Source organism: Penaeus monodon, unplaced genomic scaffold (genome assembly GCF_015228065.2).
Source record: "Penaeus monodon isolate SGIC_2016 unplaced genomic scaffold, NSTDA_Pmon_1 PmonScaffold_523, whole genome shotgun sequence".
NCBI classification, from domain to species: Eukaryota; Metazoa; Arthropoda; class Malacostraca; order Decapoda; family Penaeidae; genus Penaeus; species Penaeus monodon.
Window position 1 is genome coordinate 1 of NW_023660141.1, and position 11,790 is coordinate 11,790.

Consider the following 11,790-nt stretch of genomic DNA (forward strand, 5'->3'; position numbering starts at 1 on the left):
TTTTTTTCCTTGGGTTTTGGGTCTTTTTTACACCCAATTGTAAGCTAAATGTGGGGGTCTTTACACACCAACCATAGGAACTCTCACAAAACATGATAACATGTTGAGAGCAATGATTTCTGGACGAATGGAAGTTTTAACAGACTCTGAAGGTAAGTGATTTACTACATGAGCTATTTTTTCTGTTTTGAAGAAAAAAAAAAATGTCATCCCCATTTTTATGTGAGAAATTTTAAACAATAAAAATGTCCTCAGGTTGGATCTTGATTGACCGGTGTGGAAAGCATTTTGGCACAATCTTGAACTACTTAAGAGATGAAAGTATTCCTATGCCAGAGAACCAGAGGGAGTTAGAGGTAAGGATATGTAATTTAATTTACTTGACAATAGCAGAGGCTGTGTTTATCTTGTGAACTGATGAGGCCATGATTTAGGTTGTAGTACTGTGTGTTGACTTACAGTTTATGATTTTTATATAAACAAAACTTTGATAGGCTTGATTTTATTTTATATTTCTTACTCTTGCGGTGATTTCCAGACCTCAGGATTATTTTTTATAAATAACTGTTGAAAAGATAGAACATACAAGCACTACACATTTCCACACCTGTAAACAGGAATAAGTTAAGGCATACATAAAGAATAATTTCTACTGACATCCCTAATATTTTGTTTTACTTGTCCTAAGCTAATTGGAATGAATTACAAGGACATGTGATTGTTTACTGAAGATATTGCCTGTGCTTGATGATATCTGAGGACTGAAGTCAAGCATACTTATGATATCATTAATTCAAAGATTATTGTTTTTGACTCGTCAGAAGAGGACACTTATGCCTGACACAAGATTGGGATGCCTGTAAATGAACTATGGAGAACCCATGTATTTTCTTAACTCATTGCCTCTGGGTGATATGTATGCCATGGGGACATTTATACCATGTTATCATTACTTCAGTCTAATCACAGTTTATAGCCCTTCTAACCTACAGAATTGGCACCATAGTGGTTGGCTTTAATAACATGGATTTGGGCTATAAAATAGAATTAAGGGCTCTTATTATCATGCCTGTTCGTATCAGATCCACAAACTATGTCTTTACTGGTGCCTATATAGCATAAAAGATGTGATGGGCCTTTCATTTATTTGAAATTACTCATACCAGGAGATGAGTAATTGATGTCACTCATGGTAGTGGATAAATAGGAACATGTAATTGTAATCCTGAAAACCAGGTGATGGGAATATACTGTCTTGGAATAAATCGGCTGAAGGGTGGGTGAAGGGAATGTGCTGCCATAAAAAAATTGGCAGAAGTTTTGGGTAATGTTAATAACTCATCATAAGTGGCCAAAGCTCTTGGAGGAAAATTAGAATTGGTGGGCATTTAGGAAGGGCTCTTGCATTATTTCCACTAGTAAATGAGGGTGGAATATGCCATCTGTGAACCATGACTGGAAGAGCATGGCACAGGGAGAATAGTTTCCATGCTCAATGTCCTCTCCCTGCCTGCTGTGGCTAGCAGGCAGGAAATTTTAAATTTTAAAGGAAATTCAATGATACAAAGTTTTTTTTGTTAATGTTACTTCTTGTTATTGTTTTTACGCTGAAATGTAGACCTAATGATATAGAGTCTGTGCAAGAAAACAGTGTATTACCATCTTGATGTAGCATATTAAATTACAAACATTGGCCTTGGGAATAGCAAAAATGGTTATGTAAAAAAAAGAGAATATTTCAATGGGGAGGCAAGTAGCCTTGATACCCCACACAAGTGTTCATGTAGGCAGACCTACAAGTCAGGGAGAGTCACCACTCAAGCACAATCCCAGGATTGTAGGCCATGTGCGGAACATGAGACACTTGGATCCAACAGGTTAACCCATACATTGCTAATAAAATTTTAACTAAATTTTGGTGAGGTTGAGGTGTGTTAGCACACACCACTCTGTCCCTGGGTTATTGTCTGGCTCACAGCAAGGCTGCTGAGATGTCATCCTGGGCTAATGATGTGAGAAGCCATCTTGCATCAGTGAAAGTTTCAGTATTACATGGTTATATGTCACCCATTTTTGTGCCAAGGCAGTACAAGGGAACACTGAGTAATACATGTTTGTGCACTATGAGTGCTTGTTTTATGACTACCAAGATTGATTTAGACAAGAAGTAATCCATCAGTCTGGAGTGTTGCCTGCTTAACCAGGTGTATAGGATGTGGAAAGATGTTTATTGTTCTACAATAAACAATACAGAATGGGTGTTAATATGCAGAGGTTGCACTTTATGTAGTAGAATAGAAGAATCATAATATATAACCACTGATGGTTAGGTCATAGTACTCCAAGTTTTTAAAGAATTTTTATAGATATATATTGCAATATATAATATAACAAGAATGCAACATATTCAAAATGTAATATAGTCAACCTATTACAATGACAAAAATGTAGCTACAATCTAATTAGCCTTGTATCTGTGCATGTATGTGAATACAGGCTGGAATAAATATGAGAATTTGTGCTCACCATGTAAAATACATGAATGTGTGTATGATATATAGAAAAAGTTTTGGAGTGAAGAGTGCTTATCACTGGAGGAGCTAGATGTTGCTCCCAAGATTACTGTGTAATATAAGTAAGGTTGAAGAAGATAGATTCAACTGATTATGCATGTTATCATTGTGTGAGAGGTTCATTTTACAATGGATTTTTTTTCTTCTTTTTTGCAGGAGTTATTAGCAGAGGCAAGATACTATTGCATGAGTGACCTTGTTGCTGAGTGTGAAGATGCAATGAAGCAGAAAGAACCTGAGAAAGATCCTGTGAAAGATCCTGTGTGTTGTGTTCCTCTCATTACATCTCAGAAAGAAGAACAGATGCTCATACAGTCAACCACCAAGCCAGTTGTTAAATTACTTGTAAATCGACATAACAATAAATACTCGTAACAAGGTTAGTCTCATTTGTGAATGTTTTGTAATTGTTCCCAGTATGTGAGACATTTTGTATTTTGCTATAGCTTATGTACATATAGTGAATATATATCTAATTACCTTGCATTTATTTACAGTACATCAGATGACAACCTATTGAAGAACATTGAGCATTTTGATCGACTGGCTTTGAGATTCAGTCGGCGTGTTTTATTCATTAAGAATGTAATAGGATCTAATGAAATATGTCTTTGGGCATTCTATGGACATGGGAAGAAAGTAGCAGAAGTGTGTTGTACATCTATTGTATATGCAACTGATAGGAAGCATACAAAGGTAAGGCTTACAAATTGTATTTGATAGTTAAAAACATATTCAAGAATTAAAGGTTTGTATATATTTATAGTATTTCCAGCAATAGTATTAGTTTTCCTTTTAAACTTTATACATTTTACCCCATTTGTGTAAGTGTTAAAAGTTGAAAGTAAATGAGAAGAAAGAAGAGGAGAGAGAGATTTGACATGGCATCTCCGACGAGTCTTCAGTTGGGTTGTGTAAAGATCAACCTACCTGCTGACCCGTAGTGGAGGCTGTGTTTATTGATCAACACTACTTTGTCAGTGGATGGTTTAGCTTTCAACGAAATTGGAATTATTTTTCACAAGAAGTTTGTGTATGTATTATTAATACTGGTATGTTATTTTCCTGATATCAGGAACTTTTTTGTCCAGAAAGCAGACAACTAAGTTTTCATGATATTGGGAATATCAGAAAAAAGTTTAAATTGGAGGGAGGGGGACGTATTGGGAATCAGGGTAATTCCAAAATGGCATAAGCAAAGATTAGTAAAAGTATGATCCATTTAGAAGTGGAATTAATAATGAGCATAGAAAGCTTGGAAAATGAGCATCGAAATTTATTATAATAGCTATCCAAATACAAGATACAAGAAGTGGAGGGAAGAAAAAAAATAAATAAATAAAGCATCAAGATGAATTAGAACCTTTGGATTGTGCTGAAGAAGTGTTATAGAACATTTTCATTGCCTTAGGTATTGTTGTAATTGTTGAAATTGTTTTAACAGTATGTTTTTGTGTCCTGAATGGGACTGTCCCTAAGCTTGAGGGTTTGGTTCGATTTTGGCATTTCAAAAATGAGTTATACACATTTTCAGACTTAAACATGTCTAGGATTACCCTCACAAATTAAACTCCTGCAAAGAAATACTAGGTATTATATCAATAGCATAGTGTTGATTCAACATTTTTTACTCATGATTGTATTCCTTTCTGGGGTGTAGATTGAAATGCATTTTGGCCTTAGCTACTGAAATAGGTCACAGGAGGACAAAAGTATGTTATAACAGATTCCTCCCAATGTGAAGGATTTATAAAAAAAAAAAAAAAAAAAATGAAAGTAATAAAATAACTTTTCAAATTCTTTTCACTAATAATACATGAATGGTGGCATATTTGTATTGAAAAATAAGATATTGTGACTCGTTTGGTTCATTTAGACCGTGAAAACACTTGGCCTAGTACCCACTTGGAAAGCAGAGATCTTTGGAATAGCATAGACTTATATTTTTGTGTCTAATGGATCCTAAATAATTGAGAAAACATAAATAATTAACCCCATTGAATCCAAGTGCCTTGCTGCTTGCACATTAACCAAAATCTGGACATTAGGCAACTTTCCCTGGTTAATGCCTTGTAGGCCCAGCTCACGTGTAGGGTATCAAGATTCCTTACCTCCTCTTTGCAGTGCTATTATCCATGGCCGGCAGGAATAGGATCTTGAGCATGGAAATAGTGTCCTCCCTGGAGCACTCTTCCAGTCATGGCTCACTCATTTACCAATGGAAATAATGCAAGAGCCCCTTGCTAAATCCTCCAAGAGCTCTATGAACTTGTGGTGAGTCATTCCCATCACCCAGACCTTCAGCTGAAATTCTCATGACAGTGTTTCCTAGCCCCCAACCAAATTTTTTCATAATTGCATATTCAAGTGATACGGCACTCAACCAATATTTTAATGACAAAATGGTGACATCACATGGATCCAAGGGTTAATACACCACAAGAAGAATGTGTGTGAAAGACGAGAAGTTTGTATTTAATTAAAGATATCAACACTTTCTAAATGGTTAGTACACATCTACATTTTTAAACATATGCCTGTACCACATGTACATGTACATCCACATAGACATGTATGTATATGAAAGCACATGACATACAGAAAACGCTATTAGAGGTTGTCCAAGACAAGTAATAACGGCGTTTATTAATAGGTCATGATCCTGTTATCATTCACAATAGTAACTTTACTGTTTTTGTTGTATCTCTGGGACTGTCTATTTTCATGTAAAAAACCCATTTGAAAGAAAAATGGTATAGTTTCTACTGTAGTTAGCCCAATACCACCGGGAAAAATCTGATGTTCACTGTAGTTTTGTTTTCTAATTGAAGACAAAAGAGAAACAAGTAAACATGTGAGATATGTGGTACTAGTAATTTGAATTCTGGTGATAAAGCACTTGTGGACAGTTAATAAACTAAACTAACAGTGGAAGAGATGGGTTACATTATAGGGTTTCACTGAAGGAATTGTTTAAAAAGAAGAAGGAGAAGGAGACACATGGGACCAAAAAGTATACATATGTACATATTTCTATTTATATTATATATAAAAAAGTACATGTAAGAAAAAACAACACAGTGGTGTGAGATATGTTGCCAAAATTCGGATTTTGCTACATTTCATATTGGTCACCTTTTTTTTTTATCTTCTCTTTGTTTTTATCATGGAACCAATCTACATATCTTCATACAAAAAGCAGCTTTGAAAGAAAAGGAATGTAATTTCTCTGGTAATTAGAGGATAATGTTTAAATAAAGGAAATTACAGCTTTGTTATAGTAAGAAAGAAAAACAAAAAATTTTCTCTTACCATTCTCACTGATCTATTTCTAAGCTTATGGATATGCACTGAAATTGATGTTGAGGATTTTTTTACTATTGTTTTTGAGGAAACAAAGACAGATTTCAAAAAACCCTATCATTTTTATTTTTCACCATTAACTCCGTAGACCTGGTTGCATCATGGCAATTTCATGACCAAAATATATGCTGAGGCTTACGTGAGCAGCTTCTTTGTTGGGAGAGTGGCTTTTGTAGGCCAGAGGCATGCAAACACTCATGCATTACAAGACTCTATACCTCCTATTTGCCATGTTATTTGCACTTTTTTTACATAAGCATCTTTTGCTTTTTTGCCATTTTCCACTATCCATATTTGTCATTTGATTTGCATTGTCCAGATGGTAATAACTGTTTTCTATGCACAGACTCCATAGCATCTTTTTGTGTGTATTTGTTTGTTTTGTTGTGTCTGTGTTTGTGTAATATTCAATTTTCTGTAATACAACCTGCACCGCTGGTCATGGTGCCCGGAAAATGGTGCTGAGCTTGGAAATGGCATCCTTCATGGGGCCAGTGGTCTTCCTTCACCCTCCCAAGAGGTTTGTGCACTCTTGGTGAGTTTTTCTTGTCACCCAGTGCCTTCAGCCGAAAAGCTCATTACTGCAAGTTCATGTCTCTCCCCTCTCGAGCCAAATTTCTTCATCCTGTGATGGTCATGTCATCCAGATCATAGGGGTTAAGTACACATTGCCTCGGACACGACCAGTATGTAAGAAACATAAGTAGATCAAAGAAAAGTTGTGGGGTTATTGACCTCCAGGAGTGAACCCTGAAAAAAAATGTATCAAGAAGATGCAGAATATCAAAATACTAAGATATCCAGATTTAAATGAAAAAGTAAGACTTTTTTTTTTTTAGCCTCTTGGGGTTTGGGTGCTTCAGTTTAATAATAATGACAGTAAGTAATATTAGTTGTCATTTATTTGTTTATTTATTATTATTTTTATTTAAATATTCAAAATTTTTTAATACAACCTGTGCTGCTCATCACAGTGGGCAAGAATAGGGTCCTGAGTTTTGGAAACAGCATCCTCCCAGGAGTCAGTGCTTTTCCAGGCTTGGGTCACTGATGGTACATTTGACACTTGTTTATTGATGGAAATAATGCAAAGGGCTCTTCCTAAATGCCAAATGAGACTAATCACCCTCCCAAGAGCTTTGTGCATTTTTGTTAAGTCATTCTTGTCACTGTGGCCTTCAGGAGAAATTCTCATGATAGCATGTTCTTGCCACCCCATCCCTCCCACTTTTGGGGATTATCTCCTTTACCTAATCAAAACAGGATAATGAACTCATGTCATACAAAGCTTAAAAGTAGTGCACTTGTTTGGCCCTGGTTGCACTATTGAAGAGGAATGTGCCCATTTTACCCAACTTTTGTTGATGTTACAAACAAGAGAGTAGGGTGAATTTATGTTTCCGTGTGCTTCTAATATTTCCCTCAAGCAGCTGATTCCACTCATTTCCTGTTGTGTTATTCAGTATAGCAATATATGAAATACCCTTGGTAATAAGTGTTTATTGAACAGTTTGTCATTATCACAGTAAAAATATAGGATACAAATATTTTGTTTGAGGTTTCTTTTCATTGCAATATACAATTCTTATTATTAAGAGTGGGCAGTAAATATTTCAGCCTGTTTATGTGGCCCTGGAAGAGAAGAGTTATAAAACATGCCAAGATTCTTCTACTTTTTTTAAAACTTCCCCCCCCCCCCCAATCCCTTGCCCATTGTTGTTGTTTGTGGGGGGGGGGGGGGCTAAGGAAGCGAGGACTGGGACCCAATGCTGGGGATCCCTCCCTGCCTTGGCTTCAGCCCTTGACTCAACTAATTTTGCAATATCTTTTTTTTTCCCCTTCTGCTTTTTCGTTTCCATCCCTTCTCCAACCCTTCTATCCCCTTCCTAAGGTGTGTGAGCCGTTCTGAAAGGATGGAGGCTGACTTTGTGCCAGTCATGACTGGCCTGAGGGAGCCATGGGCACGGTATTCCTGTTTTAGTTTTAGCCCTTACCCCTCTAGTGACCCTGAGGAGTGGACTGTTTCTCTCCCCAACATATTCTAGGCTTAGCATGGCCAGTAATGAAGATTGTTATACCCTTGTTAGGGGCAATGAGGCTTGCCCTTTCATCAAATAGCCCCACCAACTCAAACTCTCCTGGTTCCTCAACTCCAGACTCTCTGTTGACCACGACTCTTAACACTGGCAACTACTACCCTCTCCTCAGTGCCTACTAAACTTTATCGACCCAAGTCAATATTCATTCTCCAGGAGACATTCCTACTCTCCCAACATGCTCAGCTTCATTACTCTACCCCCACAACCTTCTTCATCAATCACCCTTATTACTACTTTACAGTCTTATTGTCCACCTCTCCACATTAATACCTCCCCCAACACTATTCCCTCTTCCACAGGTCCTTCTACCACCCCCATCTTTACAAATGTCTTAAATACTGTATTTAGTCCAGACAAATGGGACTGATTTACCATGATCCCCCCACAGCTCCATACTCTGACAACACCCTTCTCTTCCAGCTATGTCTCCAAAACAAGTAAGGCAAAGTTTGTTTCCGTAGCCGACCCAATTGTTCTCATCTTGTCACACTTATATCTGAAAACCAAGCAATAGCATTATCACTAACTGATCTCTCTGGCAACCCCATTCCTGCAGAACCTCATCCAACCCTCAATAGAACAGTCTCTATCTCTCCAGCGAACTGCCCAATTTATAACAAAAATTGGAGATTGTGGAGAAGACTTACTAGCCTGCCTCATGGACTATGATGTGATATCAGTACAGTGCTACTCCATTCCTCCCATAGGTCATCGTAAAACCCACAACATTGCCAAAATTACAAATTGACCTTCCCTTTAATTGGTGGAGAATCCCTCCCTGTGCAACCATATCAACCTCCTCACTGTAAATGTTAAAACTGTTGGCATTTTGGACACCCTGCCAAACATTGCCATTCCATAACCAGATGCCCTCTATGTGCCCAACTGGTCATAACCAATCAAACTGCTCTGAACAGTCCACGCACATGTGCCACCCATGATCTCTGCTTCCTACCTTTGCTTCCTTTCCACGTTTACCTACTCCTTTCTCCATTCACATGGATACCCTTCTCTCTCATTCCCCTTTTCCCCATCTCTGACCTCTTCCATTTGCTGTCCATCCTGTCTCCTGTCCACCCCCACCCCCCCCGGCTGTCCTTCTCATCCATTTCCTTGACCATGTCTCCATTCATTCCTCCAGTATTCATGTGTACACTGATAGCTCCAGATCCACCTCTGGTGCTGTTTTTGCAGTAATTTTCCCAACTCACACTTTCAAATACCCCCTCCCTCCTGAATCCAGTGTCCTTACTACAGAACTTTTTACCTTAAAACATATACTCACTCCCTTTTTCCTCTTTCACTATTTTTACCGACTCCTGTAAATCATTATTCTCATAAGTCGTGCACTCTAACCAACCTGTATATATTCCAGCCACAGATTATTACCCCCACTTTAAGACCTTCCTATATACCCAATAGCAATCTTTCTGGTCAAGTCTCTGCACTAATAAATTACATACTGTAAAACTATAAATCTTCTGGTTAGCTCCATTTCATTAGAACAGATGATGGGAGACAGCTCTCGCCCATTTACGTATTAGCCACACCCGTCTAACATACTCCTATCTTATGTCATGTTTTGATATGCCCATATGTTCTGTATGTAATGTCCCTCTTCAATTCCACACATTTTGTTGTCCTGTCCATGCTTTGATGCAGCCCATACCTCTGCTTTCCCCCACTTATCCTCCCTTCACCGACCTCCCAACCTATCGGACATCCTGACAGAATCACACACTTTCTGCTTTGACAACCTGTTCTCCTTCCTCAGACGCATACATATCCTTCACTTAATGCTAATCCCCTTACCTAACCCTACCTCAACCCATTCACTCAACTCCTTAACCCATCTTTAACCTTTTCAATATTATCTATATAGTTGACATAGCAACTAACTACTAACTCTACTGCCCTTCACTACCTTTTACAGAACCTTCCTATAGTGCTAGATGACCTTAGATATCTAGCACATTTATTTTGCTTTTAACCTTATCCATTTGAAAACATTTTTGTATGCATTATTTGTTTTTCATTCTTTATTTTATTTTCTATTATTTTCTTTTATCTTGCTAAATACAAATATTTATTTTCTTTCACAGGATGAGTTCCCAGAAACAAGAATCTATGAAGAGACGTTAATGTGTTACTCTATGAAAATCGCACAGGACCAGATGCTGAGCTTATGCAGGCTACATCAACCCGAGGGCAGTGGCACCAGTTGTATGCACATCTGATGATGAGGAGGATAGGAGAGGAGGTGCCTGTTCACAGTCAGGCTTAGGAGGCTGAGATCCAACAAAAATAACCAGTTGAAATAAAAAGTGTAATTGGTTAAGACCTTCAATTCTCAGATATTTATACAGTATAAGGAGAGTTTATCATTATTATTATTATTGTGTTATTATTATTATTATATATTATTATTATTATTATTATTATTATATATGATGGTAAGCAGCTCTGGGCAGACATTAATATAGTTGCCAGAGGCTTTGCTCAACATTTCAACAGATTCACAGCTGCCAACATTTGACAAAACTCAATTATGTAGCTGTAAGGGATCACGACAATAATAGCCCATAATGTCCCTGGATAAGCGTAACAATTGTTTCACCTTACGGTTACTTAAGCTTGAAACATGGAAGCACAGCCAGTTAATGGAAAAATAAATGTTTAATGTCTGTATTTAAGTAATTTGTTATATTCATTTTTATTAATCAATGTCCCCTATTATTTTGAGGCCCACTTGAGAGGAATTTCTTGATATTGTATATATTTTATATAAATATTTCTAATTTTACAAATTTCAAGGAATATGCCATACAACTAGTTTCATAACACTTCTATAAACCAACTAAAGATATTGATTAATAATTATTAAGGAATTCCACTGCTGTGTGGTACTTTTTTCAATAGTGCTAATTTTGTGTGCTAATGAATCTCTGCATTTTGAAAGGGGATGCTCTTATGTATGGCTCTTACATTGTACACCTCCACTGAAATATTGGGATGTGTTTTGTTTTGGTATTGTAACCCAAGATTTTTCCAAGAAGCGCTTCTGTGATGAATATAGAGTAGGATGTTTGTAATCAGGGAAACTGTATTTCCTGGAATGTTCATATTGAGACGTAATAATTATAAAGGGCCATATTTTCCTGTTATCTACTCATTACATTACCTATCACTATATATTGTCATAATATTTGAAGGCATGTACCTGCATTTTATTTTTCTTTCTTTTTTTCTTTTTTTTGACCAAGGAGTTTTTAAGATATACTAGTAGAAATGTCTTCCTTAAAGTTATTTTGATAAGAAATTTGTTAGTATGATATTTAGTGTGAAATCATCTAAACAGAAGTATTCTGCTTTTACTAATTATTATTTATTATGGTTATTTTTTTATGAACATTTCTGCTATATAACTATTTTTAAAAGGATCTGCCAACCAAGGTATATCACAAACATCTACATACTTACTGGGGGGAGGGTGTCCATAATGCCAAAGTTTTCATTGTTATTTCAGAAAACAATAATACCATTTGCTGCCATATATCTTAATTAATGCAGTGGCTGCTTTTTTGCACTGAAACCTGTATCCATGTAGCATGTTTGGTTTGTAAGGCTAGTCCTGAGTTATCTTTTTATATGATGTGATATCAATAAAACTATTTACAGTTTAGACATTTTTATTTCCATATCCCCCCCCCCCATCCCTTGTCTGTTACTATTGTGGGGGATCTGTCCTACCTTAG

General features: G+C 36.8%; 1 protein-coding gene across 1 annotated transcript; it reads left to right on the plus strand.

The window, feature by feature from the left end:
* Window positions 1-44: 44 nt before the first annotated feature.
* On the plus strand, window positions 45-4,142 carry LOC119571128 (BTB/POZ domain-containing adapter for CUL3-mediated RhoA degradation protein 3-like; the record flags this gene model as incomplete). The annotated part of the gene is made up of 6 exons (XM_037918580.1): window positions 45-152; window positions 256-356; window positions 2,730-2,944; window positions 3,071-3,269; window positions 3,649-3,748; window positions 3,985-4,142. Coding segments are annotated over 6 exons (881 nt in total), but the record flags the coding sequence as incomplete, so codon positions are not given.
* Window positions 4,143-11,790: the final 7,648 nt, after the last annotated feature.